Source organism: Heteronotia binoei, chromosome 14, assembly GCF_032191835.1.
Source record: "Heteronotia binoei isolate CCM8104 ecotype False Entrance Well chromosome 14, APGP_CSIRO_Hbin_v1, whole genome shotgun sequence".
In the NCBI taxonomy this organism is placed as follows: domain Eukaryota; kingdom Metazoa; phylum Chordata; class Lepidosauria; order Squamata; family Gekkonidae; genus Heteronotia; species Heteronotia binoei.
This window is the reverse complement of record NC_083236.1, coordinates 2,705,831-2,726,474: the sequence shown is the minus strand read 5'-3', so window position 1 is coordinate 2,726,474 and position 20,644 is coordinate 2,705,831. Positions and strand designations below refer to the sequence as shown.

At 49.4% G+C, this 20,644-nt stretch overlaps 1 protein-coding gene across 1 annotated transcript in view; it reads right to left on the bottom strand.

Moving 5' to 3' along the window:
• Nucleotides 1-18,342, bottom strand: part of LOC132582786 (tomoregulin-1-like) — a 98,916-nt gene extending 80,574 nt beyond the window's left edge. Inside the window, exon 1 of the mRNA XM_060254504.1 lies at nucleotides 18,204-18,342. Within this exon, the coding sequence (XP_060110487.1) occupies nucleotides 18,204-18,342 (139 nt within the window). The remainder of the gene's footprint in view (nucleotides 1-18,203) is intronic.
• Nucleotides 18,343-20,644: the final 2,302 nt, after the last annotated feature.

The window sequence follows — 20,644 nt, the reverse complement described above, 5'->3', positions numbered from 1 at the left end:
GGGCGAGGAGGAAGATTAAAGTCCCCGCGCCGTTCTCCATGGATGCTTTCCCTCAACGGACTTACAGCCCGAGGAAGTCCACGGCAGCCATGGAGGCAGCGGAACAGCGCTACCGCGCCCTCGCAACGGGCGTGGAAGAGGGGGACGAGGACGAGCCCAGAGACGAGGGTCTCGGCACCCAGGGCGGAGGGGACCCAATCCGAACACTGCGCAACGAGCTGTACGATTGGGTGAGAGAGATCCACGATGAGGTCCATGCATCCCGAGCCCTGATGGCCGAAGAAATGCAGCAAAACATGGGAGCGATTCGCGACCAGATCCGCACGCTCCAAGGAATAGTGGCGGCCGGGCAAGTCCCTCCTGGGGGAGTACCGGCCGGCCCGCCGGCGGGGCCCCCGGCCGGCCCCCCAGCCGGACCGCCGGCTGGCCCTCCCGCGGGGCCCCCGCCGGGCCCACCGGTCGGGCCTCCGGCTGGCCCTCCGGCGGGGCCGCCGGCAGGGCCGCCGGCTGGGGCCCCAGCTGGACCTCCGGCCCCGCTGGTGGGTGTGCCGGTCGTCCCAGTGATCCCCGCCCCGGTCGCCCCAGTCGGGGGAGACGGGGGGGGCACCGAGAGCTGAAAATGACCTTCGATGGGGACGGAGACGCGGTGGAATACTTCACCATTCAATGCAACACCTTTTTTACGCACTGGGGAGCAGGCTACCCCACTGAGGCCAGCCGGGTGGCCCACATCGCTTCCAGACTGAGGGGACCGGCGCAGAAATGGTACGTAGGGCTCTACACTGGCCGAAAACCCGAGCTGGCTACCGTTGCAGATTTTCTACAGACGATGCTGCGCCAGTATGGAGACCCGCTGCGCGAGGAGAAAGCCGTGGCGGCCCTCCAAAGAATAGAACAAGGCAACCGCTCCACGCGCGAGTATGCCACCGAATTCATGGGCCACTGCGCAGCGGCCCGAGGTTGGAACGAAGTAATGAAGTACACTGCGTTCAAGAATGGCCTGAACGCCAACATCTTGGATCGGTGTTACCACCAAGGGAGACCGGACACCCTGGTAGGGTGGATTCAACTCGCCGGGGAAGTCGAGACCGACCTCCAGCACGTGGGGATGCGACGCCAACAACAGGGAAAGAAGGGGGTCAAGTCGAGCCCTTCCCCGGGCAAGGGTGAAGGCAAGCGCGGGCCCACAACGTCCACCCCCTCAACCACCCCACGGAAGTGTTTCAGATGCGGGGACCCGAATCACCTGGCGGCCAACTGCCCGGTGAAACCGCCAGCAACTCCGACGCCCTCCAAGCCAGTGCCCACCGCACCGAAGAAGAAAGGCGGACGCGCTAAGGAGCCCAGTCGGGGCACCGTCGCCACCTCCTTGGTGATTGACGAGGAAGTTACCACCGTGGAAGAGTCCAGTGAGGAGTCCTGGGACCAGGAGTCGGCGGGAAACGACAGCGACCTGCTTTAATCAGTGCCGCGAAGCAGGTCGACAAAACGCCGGCACTACTAACGGTGAGAGTTTCCAGGGGGCTTTTGTTTATGGCGGTCACCCTTTTGAACCCCAACTTAAAGAGATTTATGCACGCTCGAGCCCTGATTGACTCTGGGTGCACCAGGGACATTATCACTCCACGCTTGGTGGAAGCCCTTGGGTTAGCCACATCCCCCAACCATGCGGGGGGAACCGTGCACCCTAGAGACCCAGGCAACCCCTGTGGGGACTGAGGAGCATTGGGGCATAGAGACTTTCGTCATAGCCCCCTCATGCTCGTTCGACGTGGTGGTGGGGTCCGGATGGTTAGCTAAACACCAGCCGGACATCCGATGGGCTGAACAAATCGTGAGGTTCCCGGACTGGCGGTGCGAGCACCACCACTGGAGGCCCGAGTGGGGCCCGAAAGCGCCTCCCCAGAACGAGAGACTCTGCCTCACTCTTGAGGAGGTGGGATCGATCCCCAGGGAATACAGGGACTTGAAAAAAGCATTTAGTGAGCGGGAAGCGGACGAGCTCCCCCCGCATCGCCCCACGGACTGTGCCATCGAACTAATCTCTGGGCAGACCTTACCCAAAGCCAAGCTCTACTCAATGGGATGGGCGGAGAAAGCGGAACTGAGAAAATTCATTGACAAAAATTTGAAAAGGGGGTTCATTCGCCCCGCCACGGCCCCCCACGCAGCCCCTGTACTATTCCGTAAGAAGAAGGATGGGGGGCTTAGGCTTTGCACAGATTTTCGCGGGATAAACGGGATTTCTATGTCCAATGCTTATCCGATCCCGCTGATAAGAGACTTGTTGAACACGGTGGCCGAAGGGAAAATCTTCACTAAACTCGACCTCCGAGACGCGTACTTCCACGTAAGGATTAAGGAGGGGGACGAGTGGAAGACGGCATTCAACACTCCCATGGGACAGTTTGAATACCTAGTAATGCCATTCGGACTCCAGGGCGCGCCGGGGGTCTTTATGAATTTTATCAATGAAGTGCTAAGGGAGTTTCTGTTCAAGGGGGTGGTGGTGTACCTTGATGACATCATTATTTATTCAAAAGACCTCGAATCTCATGTGCCACTAGTGAGAAAAGTGCTGGCCACGCTGTGTAAAAACAAACTGTATGCTAAACTGTCTAAGTGTGAATTCCACAAAACGGAACTAGACTACCTGGGGTTCCGAGTGTCGGGGGAGGGATTGGCGATGGACCCAGCCAAAATCCAAGCAGTTCTAGATTGGGAACCACCCCGAACCCGACGGCAGCTACAATCTTTTCTCGGGTTCGCAAATTTTTACCGCGGATTCATTAAGGGGTTCGCCCGGGTGATGCTCCCCCTCACCGAACTGCTGAAAACAAAAGGGAAGGGGGAGGCAGCGAAAAAACCTGGGGCACGCTTGGTCTGGACGCCAGAGTGCCACAGAGCTTTCCAAGAACTTAAACAGCTCTTCACCTCTGAACCGATATTGGCTCACCCCAATGAATTAAAACCATTCGTGGTCCAATGCGACGCCTCCGACGTCGCCGTAGGAGCCATATTGATGCAGAGGAACGAAGAGGGGGAACTGCGTCCCTGTGCTTACATTTCTCACAAATTCTCAAACGAACAAAGGAACTGGTCAGTGTGGGACAAAGAGGCTTTCGCAGTAATGTTCGCCCTGAAAACTTGGAGGTCTTGGTTGGAGGGGGCCCGAGTCCCGTTTGAGATCTGGACAGACCACAAAAACTTAGAGGCACTCACGGGCCGCCGTAAATTGACTGCCAAACAAATCCGGTGGGCGGGGTTTTTCGCAAAATTCGACTTTGTGCTGAAGCACATCCCGGGAACCAAAAACTTCTTGGCCGACGCTCTATCCCGCATGCCCCAACATGACAGTCAGCGAGAGGAAGTAATTGATTCTCTCGTCCCTCCTTCAGCCGTGGCGGGGGGGGTCACCACCCGCTCCGGGAAAAAGACCGACGCGCCCGCTCCCTTCCCCACGGAACGGCTAGCCTCAGAGGCGGAGTTGGAAGGAGCGGAGCGTCCGGAAGGGTTGGAACAAGGGGAGGGTGGACTGTGGCTCCACAAAGGGAAAATTTACGTGCCCAAATCCATGAGAAAAGAAATCCTAGAGCAAAGTCACTCCAGCCGCTTGGCTGGGCACTTCGGGTATGTAAAAACCCTCCATCTAATCACCCGACAATTCTGGTGGCCAAAGTTAAAACGAGACGTCTCAGAATTTGTACTGGCCTGCCCTACATGCATCATGTCCAAGCGCCGGGGGGGGAAGCCACCAGGCCACCTAGTCCCCCTCCCAACTGCGAGCCGCCCCTGGGCCGTGGTCTCCATGGACTTCATAGTAGAACTTCCCCCTTCCCAAGGGAAAACGGTAATACTGGTAGTAGTGGACACCTTCTCAAAACAGGCCCACTTTATCCCTTGCAAAAAATTACCCACCGCCAAGAAACTAGCCCAGTTGTTTTTCAATCACGTGGTACGACTACACTCATTCCCTGAGAAGGTCATTAGCGACCGCGGGCCGCAGTTCGTTGCCAACTTCTGGCGGGAGTTTTGCAAGCTAACTGGCATCGAACAGGGGCTTAGCTCAGCTTACCACCCCCAAACAGACGGACAGACTGAGAGAGTGAACGGGCTTCTAGAACAATATTTAAGGTGTTACATTAACTACCAACAAACAAATTGGGTGGACCTCTTGCCATTCGCCGAGTACGGCTACAACAACAGTTTTCACAGCTCTACCAAAACCTCCCCCTTCCAGGTAGTAAATGGGTACGAGGGGAAGCCCTTTCCAAACCTTCCCCTCCCCGCCGGACCTACCGAACCCACCTCGTGTCAGCAATGGTGGGAGGGGATAAAAACCGGGTGGAAAGTGATACAGGAAAACCTGGAGGAGGCGAAAAAGGAGTACAAAAAGCATTTTGATAAAAAACACGCCCCTCAGTGGGATTTGAAAGAAGGGGAAACTGTGTTTCTATCCACCAAGAACTTGCCCTTACCTCAGGGGTGTCGCAAACTCGCACTGAAATACTTAGGGCCCTTCAAAATAAAGAAGGTGATTAACAAAGTGACTGTGGAATTAGAGCTACCCAAATCCCTGAGTAAGATCCACCCTGTTTTTCATTGCAGCCTTCTTCGAAAGGATCCTGGAGCTACGCAATTCCATCCTCGTCCCCCGGAGCCGCCTCCGACTATAGTGAAGGGTCAGAGTCACCATGAGGTGCTAGAAATCCTGGACTCTAAAGTCCAAAGGGGGACACTATAGTACCTGATAAGATGGAAATACTTTCCTCCTAGCTGTGATGAATGGGTAAAAGCTAGTGATGTATCCGCACCGCAACTGCTTAGAAAGTTTCACCTACTGTACCCACACAAGCCCAAGCCGAAGAGCTTAGGGGGGGCAGTATGTCAGAACTTGTAACTTTACATGCTTTGCTTGACTGAACTGACTCCATATTATAATTTAGAGTGCCTGACAGCGGTCATTGACCCAAGGCCCTTTGCTATGCAAAATATTCAGGGGGTAAGACAGGCGGCAGAGAGTCTCTGCTCAACATCACAGGTGCGCTTTGAAGCCAGGCCGTTTGGCCTTCGCAATAGGGGGGCATCCTCCTTTGCTGATAACGATGGCTGGGAAGGAGAGACTCTCACTTGATCCCGTGTGACTTATTGTTTTATTATGCTTTGCTGTGGGCATAAAATGTAACCAACTGCCCAGATGCGCCATTACTGTTATTTCGTTTCTATAGTACTGTTGTTCTTCAAATAAAGATCCTAACTTGCTACAAGTATTGGACTCGCTTGAAGTTCATCCAAGTTCTGACAGTGATCTTTGCCATCTGCAGAGCAGTTGTAATTGTGAGTGATCTGCAGTCCTCACCTGGATATTGGCAACCAACCCAGAGCTGCATGGGATGAAGCTAGAGCTGAGATGGCTAGATCGAAAGTGGTGGCGTACTCATGATGAAATGTCAAGAACATCTTATAAGACGCTTACGAAAGCCTATGAGGTGGCAGTGAAGGCTACAAAGAGGGATTTCTACACAGCCTCCACTGCATCTGTGAACTCATGCGCAGCCCAAATATTTAGAACTATTCAGTTGTTAACTACTCTGCCACAAAGCAAACAAAACAGTAGGGAATTGGCTATTGGCCATGTTGGTACAGAGGTATGGGCTGGGTTGCCATCAATAATGCTGACAACACCCAGTTCTATCAGTTGATGGATGGCCACCTGGACTCTGCCCTGGAAAATAGGTGCCAAGCACTAGAGGCTGTGGCTGGATGGTTGCAACAGAGTTGACTGAAATTTAATCCATCAGTGACAGAGGTTCTGTTCTTGACTCAGGGCGGGACAGGTATGGAAATGAGGCTCCTGACCCTTGGTAGGATACCTTTGTTGCCAGCACTGAAGGTCCGACTCTTGGAGTGATTCTGAATGCCTCATTCTCTGTGGAGGTCCTTCGGGTAGTGGGTTTGTTTCAGCAGGGAGACCACATGTTGATGAAATGTCCACTGCCTCAACCAAAGGCCTGGTGGAACAGCTGTCTTACAGGCCCTGCAGAACCACAACAGTCCCCACAGGGCCCTGATCTCCACTGGGAGCTTGTTCCACCAGGCAGGTGCCAGGACAGAAAATGCCCTGGCCTGGGTTGAGGCTAGGAAGACTTCTTTCAGACCAGGGATTACCATCAAATGTTTGTCCATGGAGCATAAAACTCCTGGCCGGTATATGGAAAAAGTGGTCCTGCAGATATGCTGGTCCCAGTAGGCAATTCCTGCAAAGATCAGGTCGCAGCGGCACAGAGAGAGAAAAGCCCCTCCAGGTATTGGGGAAACCCTGGAGGGCAGGGTGAAATAAGGTCCCTGCAGGTCAGAGCCAGACTGTTCTACCACAGATCTCATCTCAGTTACAGACATCCCTCCAATCTAAAACTGCCACATAAGAGAGACAAAGACATAGCCCTGCATCAAACCCAGATGCCCAATCTATCCCCACTATCCTCTCAGGCAACAAACACCACTCATCCATCTAATATGAGCCAGCAGCAACTCCTTCCCCTGCTCACCATCCCATGTGACCTATGCCTGAGGCATCGTCTGTGTTTCCCGTCAGTCTGATTGCCAAAGAATAATTGAATGAATACAAGCCCCATGGTTTAAAAAAGGCAGGATTCCTAAACCAGCGGGGAAGCACTTCAGTCCCCTGGAGGGGACGCTCGAGGATGACCTCAAAGTTACCACTCTCCATCTAAAAAGACTTCAAAGGGACACTACAGTATGAAATTGCTAGGCCAGAACTTCTTGCCTAATTTGATTCCATTAATTTAGGTCTTAATCTGAACCAGGAATTTCCCTCCCTCTATGTATGTTACATTAGTATTACACAGCTAGAGATATAGTGTTATTCTTTTGTACTGCTGTTTTGAAAGTCTCTCTGTTCTTATCTTGTGTATGCATTGAATAAAAAATGTCACCAATATTTCAAGCTGCCTTTTAGCACCACTATTTACATTTCCCCCCTCTGTACCTGTGCATGTGTCTCTTCCTGCATTTGACAGAGTGGGCACTAATCCTCAGAAGCTCTTTGTTGCTTCAGCTACAACAGACAACACATAGCCTACCCAACAGGAATCAGTTCTCTGGTGAAGTAGCTGCTGGAATAAACAACTGCTGGTTGAGACTGCACAATATGCATTTGTTTCCTGTGACACTTTCTCATTTTACACATTACTTCCTTCTCATTTAAACATGTAACCTATCAGAGAAGTTATGTTTACACAAAGAACCTGAAGTAAGGAAGAAGGAGATGGACATCTCCCATGAATGACAGGAGGAAATCCAAATCAGATCAATTGAAAGCACCTTCCTGACACATGAATCTGCTTAATACTCAGTTTAGACAAGCTTATGCAAAACTGAGCATTATGGAAGTCTTCTTCAGCCAGACAAAAGCTGAAATCCTGAGGCACAGGAAGTGAGTCCCCCTGAAACTATTTAAGGATTCAGTTGTTTATCAGGATAACATCAAGAATTATGTTTAGACAACCATTATCTAATGTTCACATGATTCTGCAAGTTATTTATTGAAATATAGCTCAACCTTCTCCTGCACTAGAGCGGGAGCCAACATGTGTCAGTCATTACAAAGTAACACAGGGATGAAATATTAATACTTCTTACTTTGCCCCTTTTCAATACATAACAGAGTGCACTTTTGATATGCTGATTTCCTGATCAGCAGTGACAATCAACCAAGAATTGTCAGTATGTACCCAAGCTCTGGCTACGTGCTTTGGTGTGAGACTGTGGCTTTCTCGAAGCACCCGAATGCAGGTTTTGAACTAAGATCTTTCAGGTTGCAACACTCTGTCTCTGAGGAGTGCACTGTATGGCCTGCAGCCACATGTTTATCCACATGTTTAATTCAGTAGAACCAAGAGGTCTTCATCAGCAAAATGATTTGTTATGCCACGTGAGGTCCGGCAGAGATATTCCACAACTGGAACACTCCTTAGTTGAACCCTCCCCCAAACTGCTCAGTCCCAGATGGAAGTCAGTGTTTTGATCTCTCTCCCACAGAAACTCTGGGACCTGGCAAAGGGGGGGGGGGGGGGCATCCAGTGTCAGACCTCCCACCCCTGCATGTGTCCCTGAGGGGTCAGAGGTCTCCATACTCTGCCACGGGATCTGTCCAGGGAGGACTGCAGAAGCAGCTTCTCAGCTCTCTATGACACTCAGAGATGCCAGGCAGGCCAGGATCCAGCTAGCAACCCACCTGAGGGCCAGCAGCAGAGGCTCGAAGCAGCAAGGCTGGCAGAGGAATAGCAGAACTTGCCACAGGCCATGATGGTCCATTCCTCATCTGCTGCGGGAGCCAGGGAAGCTTCCTTGGAAGGGCAGGGCAAGAACCAAGCTGCAGTGGCCTCCTGAGGCCAGGAGAAGTACTATAGGACTTCCCAGGGGGAGAGGCAGGGGAAACGGAATCCTGGGCAGGAGGCTGCCCATTTGGGCTAGGACCTGCCACTCCCACAGGCCCATCCCCCAGGATAGAGGGAATGGGTGAGGCCAGAGTCATCCCACCCCCAGGGAGTCCTTTAAAAGATGCAGCCTGAGAGAAGCAGGGAGGAAGGGCCAGGCCTCACCTAAGGCAACCAGGGAGAGGTTACTGGCAGGAGTCGGAAGAGGGTGATGTCAACCCCCCCCCCCCCCGCTCTTTTCTGAGGTTCTTCCCCAGGACAAAGCAGCAGATACAGCCACACATTCCTAACATCGCATGCAATTTTGCCCCTGGTGCACCGCAACACCCCATTCCCTCTTAACTTCTCAGAAAGAGCCATGATCCTACTGATAGCATCAAACCACTTCTCTCCTTGAGAAAACGGCCATTCCTCCCCACCTCAGCCTGTCCCTCTTCCCCAGACACCCCACATTCTCAAGAGGCACAAAAGAAGCATATCGGGGGCCCATGCGGAGCTTTAGGACTGCCAGTCTTTTTTTAAAAAAAACTAGCTTCACTTGCATAACACCAACTTGGTCTGCAGAAATTTTGCTTTTCTCCTGTAGGATCAATGCGAAAACCTTTGCCTCCTAAGTGTCTGAGAAACTGAGAATCAGCTAGCTGTTTAAAGACACAAAAGCAAAGCCACTAAAGGCAAATATGTCAACCCCACAAGCTGGGGGGGGGGGGGGACATTTGCTACAATTCTGAATTGAACTGTGGCACTGAGTTCATTAGATGGTTCCATAATTTTACCAGAGAAATCCTGAGGCAGGAACAGAGTTGCCTGGATTTCCTGGACTAGGCATGTATGGCCTCATGTGCTGGATAGGAAAGGTCCCCTGTGCAAGCACCAGTCGTTTCCGACTCTGGGGTGACGTTGCTTTCACAATGTTTTCACGGCAGATTTTTAACGGGGTGGTTTGCTATTGCCTTCCCCAGTCATCTACACTTTCCCCCCAGCAAGCTGAGTACTCATTTTACCGACCTCGGAAAGATGGAAGGCTGAGTCAACCTCAAGCTGGCTACCTGAAAACCCAGCTTCTGCCGGGGATTGAACTCAGGTCGTGAGCAGAGCTTACTGCAGCTTTAACACTCTGCGCCACGGGGCATGTGCTGACAGAGACTCAATTCTGACATCATGCAAACCATGGCCGAATTAAGCAAACAATGGTTCATGAGAGCCATACTAGACATTTTGGCACCCATGGGTCTGTCCCCCAAGGACTGTTTTGTCATAACAAGAGGCATGGCAAGCATTCTGAAATGGCCAAATTCATCTCTTAAAATGACATTGGCACACACAGGTCTGACCTGTGGATACTGAAAGATCTAGTTCAGTCCTGAGATCCTCCAAATGTTGGCCACTTCATCAATCATGGTTGTTTAAGGTTCATCAAACCCCAATATGAATTTGGTTTATCAAGCACAGCTAATCTTCACTATGGTGTCATGTGATACCTGAAAGCAGACATCCCACCTTCACACTGGACTGTTTCCCAGCGACACCCACCAGGCCACAAAGAGAAGACACCAAAACCAGCATCTGTCAAGGCCAACAGGATCTGAGTGACCTTCTGGGGAGCTCTTTACTTCAGAAAATAGCCCCAGTTTAAATAAACCACAGTTTCATGCGATGTCTGAACAGAACAAAGCAGGAGTCCAGGCGCACCTTTAAGACCAACAAAGTTTTATTCAGAATGGAAGCTTTTGTATGATTGCACCCTTCTTCAGACAAGGAATGAGGTACCGTGAGCAGAGCTACTTATAGCTGGTGGGCTGTTAGGGGAGTTTTCAAAATCCTAATATAACCCCCCACCCCCCGGAGATCTGGGAAAGAGTGAAAAATCACCCATGGCTTTAGGCTAGCAGAGCATGCAGTTTTAATAAGATGATCATCCCGACGCGAGCAAGAAAGATCCAGCTTGCATACAGAACAGGTCTTCTTCTATAGGGTAAGACAGATGAAAGGTCAGGATCTAGAATTTCAAAAGAAAACTCTTAAGTCACCCCACTTCTGAGTCCATTGTGCATTCTTTCTAGGGAGAAAAGGGAAATAAACTCTTTACATACTTTCATGGGAGATAAGGATGGAACAGATCTTTGACTGAGATAAGGTTGCTCAGTAATCAGCTGGTCAAAAAACAGATTTTTAAGGAAAGGTTAGGGAGAAATATAATCTTTAAAATAAAATATAGCAATCCAAACATACTGTCACAATTTAGAAGTCATTTGAAGAATCTCAATCCCACATGACAATGTAACTTCTACGATACACATAAAATACCTAACATGAGTCACAGAGTTTCATTCTTGAGCACAGGACTGAGCAGTGGCCTTGACAAACTGTACCTTTTCAAAAGCCTCAGACTACTATACAAGCAGTAAAGGCATGTGACGAGCTTCACAGAGCCAGATACCCTCGAGTGACAGGTAGGTGGCTTTCAGCGGTTGGATTGGACAGCATCAGCTGAGCGTGCAATCTTGAGAGAGCTGGATGCTGAGGAGTGTCAGTCAGATGGGGAAAGTCAGAATTCTGCCTTCACTGAGAGAATTTGATTTCAGCCTCATCGAAGAACAGTTTAACACAGACAAGAGGACTGGAGAAAAGGAGCTAGGAGGTTTGGGAAGAGTATGGAGACTCCCATTCAGGCCAAGGGAAAGATCTTCTAGAGCAGGGGCATCAAACTCATGCGTTACGAAGGCCAGATCCGACATAAATGGGACTTTGGGGGGCCGGGCCATGTATGTCATAAAACATAATGCCAGGTAGCGGAGATATAAACTTTATAAAGGACACAGAAAACACAAAGATATTATTTTTACTTTTAAAATACAAACATGCTTAAAACTCTTGTGATGTTTTGTTTAAAATTAAAAGGTGGGGGAATAGTGGCATTTGGCAATGCAATTTTTAAAATAAAACATCAAGAAAAAGCACAAAGATCATGGCAGAAACTAAAAATAAAAAATGCTCTGAGCCCGCAGTCCCTTGTGCAAGCACCAAGTTGTTACCGACCCATGGGGTGATGTCGCATCACAACATTTTCTTGGCAGACTTGAGCCTCGGAAAATATTAAAAGGCTGGCATTCCAAGCTTGTCCCCCCCCCCAGGTCCACTCAGATTGGCAGTATCTCTCCAGTATCCCCCCCTTAAGCTGTGGGTTCCCAAGTTAAAGTACTCACTAGGCACTAGTCCTCAGGTGTGTTCAGCAGAGACAAGCTGGCTCAAAGCACCAACCCTTTATTTGTAAAGAGACAACTCCAGGAATCAGTAGCTTCAACTGGCCATACAAATGCTGGAAAGTGAAACTACTTGAGCTCCATTCCATTGAGATACGTTGCAGCACAGACAACATTGCAAGAAAAACTGTGAAACTCTCATTAGCCTGTACATAAGAACTGTGCAAAACTGTGCAAAACCTGCGCAAAAACTCAGAAATTTCAACCCTTGGATTCACCTGACCTTTTCCCTCTGTAAATAAAATATTTTGTTCTTTTTGAGTTTTAAAAAAAAAATTAAGTCCCCTTATCAGTGGTAGCACCATTGTTATTTGTCTGATTGTTTTATTGTTTTAATATTGTTTTGTTTACTGTCTATTTTATGCTGTTAGCCGCCTTGAGTCTGCATGGAATGGGTGGGATATAAATATAACGTAAATAAAAATAAAATTAAGTTAAAGAGGGCTCCTGATCCTTCCTTCAAGTTCCTGGGCTGTGCCAAAAAAAGCCAAAATACTGAACTGCCAAAGGATGGGACAGCCAGAATTCTTAGCTAAAGAAAAAGTCATATTACATGGACAGTTTAGTCACAAAGGGAAACAGCAAAGCAGAAGAAAATTTTTGTCTCAGAGGGAGGAAAGAGGCTGGGGGGTCTCTCACAGACCCAAATAGACCTAAACGATACCAAAGGGGAAGTATGAAACCACCACACCTAACTTTTATAATGGTTCTGCTCTATTAAGAATGTCATTTAATTACACCCCTGGTGTGCAACTGCTACATAACTGCTACAATGCATCACTGAATGAAAGGATGATGATGGGATCACCAGGATCCTGCTATAACTTCTCATGGTGACAAGTTTTCTACTCTTCTTCCCTTGCCTCAGCATACAAAGAAAAGTAGAAAATGTAGCATGGGCCATGTGATCCTAGTGATGTCACATGCTTCCATCATGCAAACATTACCAGTTCAGTATAGGATACAGCCATGGGGAACAGAAAACTACGCTTAATGGGTTGCTTACATTAAAGGCCTACCTACCAGTCACCATCAGATGGCAGCTGAGCAGCATGCAAACTCAGACCACAACACATACACTTTGTAAAGCACAGAAAGGTTTAAATCCAACTTTGAACCAACTTTCCTACATGGCCAAAGACAGCAGAAGCGCATTTAAATCCATATTTTCACACCAGCACCTTGATAGCAGAGAGAAGGCTGAAAACCCTGCCCTGTAGGCTCCTGCAGACCCACACACACAAACCAAGTGGAAACAGAGGGGGAAAGGCTCTGTTTCCACTTAAAAAGCTCTTAAAAACCATAGCAGTCCAGGGAAAGCAGTGCTTAACTCATGGAAGGGGCAAACTAGGTGTGACATTGACTAATCTTCTCAGCCATTTATAGATCTCCTCCGTACATTTATGCAGAGATACAGAGACGTAGTACCTAGAGAGGAACTGATTCACACTGGGATTATAGTTTAGGGAGGGCTGAATCCCTCCCTATCGCCTGGTTTCACCAATTGGGACTTCCGTTACACCCTTCTAGAAACTCTTGCCCTGTATATAGGATTATATATATAGAAGGCCCGGCTGAAGTCAACTAGGGATAGGGCCTTCTCGATCTCAGCCCCTAGCTGGTGGAACCAGTTACCGGAAGAGGTCAGGGCCCTGCGGGACTTTGGACAGTTCCGCAGGGCCTGTAAGACAGTCCTCTTCCGGTTGGCTTATAACTGACCGGCATTGAAATATTCTGAAGGAAGATTGTAAGACTGACATTGACCGATATTGATATTTTAGTTGTTTTAATTATGTAAATTATTATGTATTTTAATTCTTAAATTCTATTGTTAGAACCTCTATGTTGTAAGCCGCCCTGAGCCCGCCTCGGTGGGGTAGGGCGGGATATAAATCAAATAAAATGAAAATGAAATGAAAAAATGAAATAACAGCCCAGAGAGACAAAAGGAGGGGGAAAGGGAGAAACCCCCTCTTCCCCCTGCACTATACCATCAACGTGAATCCAGGGCCTCTGCTGCAAAAACGGAAAGATGCAGTCACAGATCTCTCAGCATCACACTGATTTTGTCCCTTATAAAGTAACTAGTGACAATGCCTGTTATTGAGAGAAATACAGCAGGAGGTAGAAATTTGCTGTGGATGAGTGTCGTGAGGTGCAGGGGGGAGGGCTGGGGAGGGAGGCAAAGTATGTCAAGAAGGCAGCAGTTGGGAAGGAAAATGGAGAAAGTAAGGAAATGTGGGCTACGTTATCAGGGGGTAAGTTGAGAAAGAAGGGTTGGGGGCAAAAGAGATGAGGGCAGATTGGGTTCCATCTGCTCCCCCCGCTCTTTAACATCTACCTAGGAAAAAATACAATGTTTCTCTGCAATGAAGACCAAAACAGCTTACATCATTCTCCTCTTCCTCTTTTGATCTACACAACCCTAAGAGGCAAGTTAGGCTAAGTGTGTGACTGTTCCAAAATTACCCAGTCAGCTTCCACAGCAAGAAACTGGGTGTGGCAGATCCTGCTCTGAAGTGCCAATTGCCACTAGCCTCCACCTAGGAAAAGGACAGTCTTTCTCTGCAATGGAGACCAAAACAGTTTACATCATTTTCCTTTCCCTCTTTTGATCCGCATAACAATCCTGTGAGGTAGATTAGGCTGAAAGAATGTGAGTGGCCCAAAATCACCTAGTCAGCTTCCACAAACCCTGCTCTGAAGAGCTGATAATCATGTCACAATAGATGTCATTGGGAGGGGGGGTGCTGAACACGAGCAAGCAGCCAGGTTTAGTTACGTCATGCCAGTCAGGAGGTGTCAAGTTACCCAGAGGGTGCTGCCAGCCCTAGGGTAGGAAACCTCCAGGTAGAGGCGGAAGATCTCCTGGTATCACTGCTGAACTCCAGACAACAGATCTATCTCCCCATCCTGGAGAAAATAACTTCTTTGGAGGGTGGGTCCCCAGCTGAGGCCTCGCCACAAAATCTCCAGGAATTTTCCAACCAGGAGCTGGCAACCATAGTCAAGAGTGGCCCCAATGAGTTCTCCCTCAAAAGCCAAAATAGGCCTTGAAAGGGCCTCCTCTCCTAGCCTTTTATGAAGAGAACCAAGTTGGCTGGCTAGCAACAGGCACTGAGGGGAAAATGAAGGCAGCTTTCCCAGTGGCCAATCTTAAACACAGGATGCCATATATTCTCTCTCCCCCCCCCCACCCCGGTATCTAGAATAAAATGTTGTTGTTCTGCTGGGAAGGGATGTCATTTTTTTTTGTCTATGTCTCTCTGGCTGTTTGGTTCTTCAGAGGAGGGGGAGGAGCTCTCATCCAATTGAGGGAAGGCTTTCTGTGGCAGTTTCCCTCCTCCCTCTTGTCAGCCAATCGAGAGAAATCTTTCTTTCTCTCCTCTGCAAAGCAGTGCCTCAGTCCTCAGCCAATGGAACACAAGCCGCCCTGAGCCCGCTTCGGTGGGGTAGGGCAGGATATAAATCGAATGAAATAAATAAAATAAATAAATAAAACAAGAGACCTTGGGTGGCAGTTGACAGGCCAATAGTTGATGCACACCGCTCAGCCAATGGGAGACCTACTTTTTGGCCACCCCGTAGGGCTTTTATTATAGAGAGGATCCTAACCCTTATACAATAAGCTTTACACAATTTGGTCCTTTGCCTCATCCACACGAAGGGCTGGACAGCAGTCAAAATAAAGACACTTTCTAAGGTAAGAATCTTAGGCAAAAACGTTCTTCAGCTAAAGAAGTAAAATCACAACACTCAGCTTCACTTGGATATGCCTGTACACATTCTTCCCTCACTTGGTTATGTTTCTTGACATCACTCTGTGGATTCAGCCAGGGTTTGTTTTGTAGAAAAAGCCCAGCAGGAACTCATTTGCATATCAGACCACACACCCTGACACTAAGCCAGCCAGAACTGTGTTTCTGCTCATAAAAAGCCCTAGTTTCAGCTTTTCTCAGTAGAACAGTACTCTTAGTTATTAAACAGACTTTTTCTTCATGGTAGACACCTTGTTTTGGAAACTGTGTTAACGTTTTCTGGCTTTCCAATCAAAATCTCACCACAAGCTATGCCAGCACTATCTGCCTGTTAGGCAAAGGGGTGTTTCCCAATAGCGCATTAACCCACTAACCTTTCTTTGCAGGAAAGAGTATCAGTCATCAGGCTGACGGGAGGGAATAGGTCAAGCATGTCAGAACTAAAAGAATAGCACTTTGCTCAAATAATACCGCCTGTATGTCTGGCACTGGAGCACGATAAAACCCACAAGGAGACATAGTGCAAACCAAGAGAGACAGAAGTTATATTGCAAACAGCTTGCTTCTTGGACCATGTGCTAACCAATATTGGCTGCACTGCCCATAGTGAGCAACAAAGGTATTGTAGATTTAAATTGTGCTTAAAACAAACAAAACACATTCAGAAATGCTATTTTTATGCTGCTCCTAGGCATGTTTACTGAGGTCAGCTCCATACAGTTTACTGGGACTCACACAGTTGCTCAGAGGAGTACAACTTTAAAATCTAACAAGGCTAAGCATAATGGCAGAGTAGACCCATGTTTTATGGCACAGATGAAAGACAAAGCAGCAGCAGTCAAGAGATGAGTGCTGAACCTTTACCCTGCTCCTGAAGGACTTCTGCACCTGCCAACCCCTCCACCCCACCCTCCGCTGGTTTCTTCTGCCCAGACCCCAAGACAAGAACTAAGCCCAGCTAATGGAAATGTAGCTGAAGAGAACAGTTTGAGAGTAGAAGTGAAGGATAAACATTCCTCTCTCAACAACTATTCCAGTGCCTGCCCCATCTCTGCTTTACAGCATACCCCACATTCTAGGGCTGCTGTTATGTGGGATCAGTGAATTACTTTGTTGCTTCAACAGTCCCCCAGCCCCCTGGTCAGCATATATGACCGGGAAGCAGATTCAGCAATGCTGGATGGAGCCAGTTCCCAAAGATGCAACTCGAGACTGCAGCCCTGAACTAGGTTGCAGGGATCTTCACCAGAGTCTGGCAGCAGGCAGATAAGGACCTGGTTTCACCCCTACCTGGTTTCACTTATCAAATCTTCCTTCACTTTCAACAGCCACTTTAAGGGGTAGCGGGGATGGGTACCCATCCTCCTCCTTAAAAGGCTATTTAAAAAACTGGGGGGGCATCAGTTTCAATTTGCAAAACTGTACAAGAACAAAAGGGTTAGCCTCCCCCCCCCACCAGAGAAATGAGCACAGATCTCCCATGCATTTATCCCCACTTTTCTTCTGAGCAGCACCCCCAGTTCTTCTTCCTCCGCCCCCTCCTTCCCATGCCATCTTCACAACTGTCCTGTGAGGTAGACTGAGAGAGATTTACTGGCCCAACTTCAGAGAGTGGATTTGAAACCAGACCTCCCACATCCTAATCCAATGCTCTAACTGCCATAGCACTCAAGCTCTTCTGGTCTGATGGCATGGGACAGAGAAGGTTGAGAAAGAATTACTTTTCTCACAATGCATGAACTTGTGGGCACAATGAAATTGCTGAGCAGTCAGGTTAGAATGGATAAAAGGAAGTACTTCTTCACCCAAAGAGTGATTACCATGTGGAATTCACTGCCACATGTGGTGGTGGCAGCTACATGCATAGATAGTTTCAAGAGGGAACAGGATGAACATATGGAGCAGAGGCCCATCAGTGGCTATTAGGCACAAGGAATAGATGGAGCTCTCTGTTTGGGACAAGTGATGCTCTGTCTTCTTGGTGCTTGAGGGGGTGGGCAACAGTGGGAGGGCTTCTAGTATCCTGGCCCCACTGGTGGACCTCCTGATGGCACCTGGGTGTTGAGTTTTTTTGCCACTGTGTTGGACTGGATGGGCCATTGGCCTGATCCAACATAGCTTCTTACATTCTTTTGTAAAGGTGCCAAAGCTGGGCTTTTTAAAAGCAGGAACACAGTTCCAGCTAGCTTGGTGCCAGGGGGTGTGGTCTAATATGCAGATGAGTTCCTGCTGGGCTTTTTCTACAAAACAGCCATGAGAAACCACGGTGATGTTAGGGTGCATGGCCTAATATGCAAGTGAGTTCCTGCTGGGATTTTCCTATTTAAAAAAGCCCTGGCCAAAAGTAGCTCCGAAAGTTGCAGCAGCAGCAGCAGCCTTCATCTCCCCGGAAGGCCATGGGACTGGAGGCCGCCAAGCGCCTCTCGGGGATCTCTCACCGGGCCAGGTCACTTCCTTTCAGAGCACTCGCGCACCTTCTTTCCGACGAAGGAGAAAGGGAGCGGAACAAGAGCTTCGCTTTGCAGAGCGGGAAGGAGGGAGCCAAAGACGATGCTCCTTGTGTCCCCACCCCGCCCCGCAAGGTGCACCGCAGACAAAGGCAGAGCAGCGCAGAGGCCCCATGCAGTTCGCGGCCACGCAGCCTTTCGCTAGCAGCAGGGCCCCGCGCGCGCGGCACAGCCGTTCTCCGGGCCGGCCTTTGTTCCTCGCAGGGCGGCGCTTACCTGAGCAGTTGGCGGCCGCCTTGCCGGGCCGGGCGGCGCAGTCGGGGCCGAGGGCGGCCATGGGGTTGGAGGCGCGGGCCAGGGCCAGGGCGAGGGCCAGGAGCGCGGCGGCGGCGGCGCCCGAGGAGGGGGCCGCCATGGCGAGGAGGGCTGGCCGGGACGGGCCGCGGCTGCCCATCAACGGGCGCCGGCCGCTGCAGCGCGGAGCCACCCGCCCGCCCGCCGCATCCCGCCCGGGCTGCAACAAAGGCGGGCAGGGGCTCCGCCACGTGACGCTGCCGCCCCCTCCCTCGGGAGGCGCCGGGCGGAGGGGCGCGCCTGCGAGGAGGGGGCTGGGGGCGGGGCCTCGCTCTCCCCCGCCCCCCAACCGGGGCCTTGCCAAAGACGCTTTATTCATACCTAGCAGAAGGGGCCCAAAACTTGGCAGCAGCCGCTGCACAAGGTCGGGTTTGGGAGACGGAATCTGGCAAGATGCTGTCCTGCGCCAAAATCCATCGCTGGAGCCGCCACTCACTCTTTTCTTTAGCAAAGGGCAGCCCACCATTATGTGTGAAGCGGCATCATTCATGCCGGAACCACATTGACAAAATCTATTTGAAAAGAGAATACTAAGAAAAAGGGATACTTTAAAAACTCATAAAAAGGAAAGCATTTAAACAAGCTAACATGAATGCTCAGAGAAATAATGAGAGGTTCTCCCCTTGGAATAATTGCGAGCCCAAATAGTTGCAAACCCACCTTCCTCTACTCCAGGTTGAAATAAAATTGGACTCAGTAGCCATATTAGTCTTTTTCTGAGGTCCAAAGGATTTGAGGTGGCAATATTTTCAGGAATGACTCCTAGCTGGGAAGACTGAAGAAGACTTATCATCTTGTCCTCAGCTAGGGGCTATAAGCTAAATCCTGGCTCAAGAGTTACTGGAGACCATCTGTCAGAGCAGCATACAGAATTTTAGCCTTAACATTTAAAGTATGGAGCCACACTAATGCTTTGACTAATTTGATGCCTAATTGCTGGGGTTGCAATACATGAGGTCAGGCCCCCCGTTTGGCACCCAAAAAAGGGATAAGGATTATGCACAGGCACATTAACTGTCATCCATAGTGGGACACTGTAGACAAACTGGGCACGCTAACCTTCTGCACTGGTTTATGGCATATAAAGTTGACTCTCCCATAGAATATGATGCATTCTGGAAGGATTTCAGTGCCAAAAATGTGGAAAGATTTGTTTTAGATAGCAGAATTTTCACCAAGTGTAACGTGTTGGAGGGGGAGGGGGGCTCTCTTTTCTGGACTGAAGAGTGACCAACCAACCCCCGCTTTAGCCTCTCCTATATGTCAAGTCTGCAGATTCAATAACGAGTCGATGTAGATACAAAGAAACCAGTTTATTGATACTGGATACTTGTGGCCTAAGCCAAGGCTTGAAAAGACTAAAGACGTACAGTAGATACATTGCATATAAGGAGTACTTCAAAGGCATTCCTACGGGTAGGGAAATTGTGCAGGGAAAATTCACACATAGATGTTACCAATACATTCTCATGTTGATTAGAGGCCTGCTGGCCTTGATGCTTTTCAGGCTCCTTCCTCTCCCCCGGGCCTGAGCTGAGAAGGTTCAGATAAGACTTTTCACACATCACCATTTCAAAGCAGGGTGATTCTCTAAGAAGGGGAGGGGGGAACAGGGAAAGGTTTGCTAGCAGCATTTGGTTATACTTTGGTTCTACCCAGCATGCTCTTTGGTTGAGCCAAAGTTAAAGCCAGACTTGACATAATGCCCCCTCTAAGCCGCATCTACCACCCTGTTAGAGCATTTCTGATGGAACCTCTTGATTAGGTCTGGGGCTGATATATCTTTCTCTGCCACCCACTCATTTTCACTGGAGGGAAACTGTTTCCATTTTATTAAATAATGCAGGACCCCCCTTTGACTTTAGAGTCCAGGATTTCTTGTACTTCGTGGTGGTTCTGATTCCCAACCAGGACAGGTTGTGGGGCTAGTGCTCGAGGGTGCCAGACTGAAGCCCCTGCGCCCCGACGGAGTAAGCTGCAATGAAATACAGGGTGCACTTTATTAAACATTTTTGGCAGCTCTAGTTCTACCGTTACCTGATTGATCACTCTCGAGATTTTGAAAGGTCCTAAGAACTTATATGCCAGTTTCTTAGAAGGTTGGCTGAGTGGCAGGTTCTTAGTGGACACAAATACTGAGTCCCCTACTTTGAAGTCCTAGGCGGGGACGTGGGACTTATCATATTGTTTTTTGTAGGATTCCTTGGCTGCTTCTAGATTTTCTTAGATTGTTTGCCAGCTCCCACTCGGCCCTTGCCACCATTGCTCAAAAGGCGTCAATTCAGGGGAGGGTCCCCCCCCAGGCAATAGCGGCATTGGCTTCCCTTCATACCCGTGGACGGTAGAGGTGGGTGAAGCCTTGG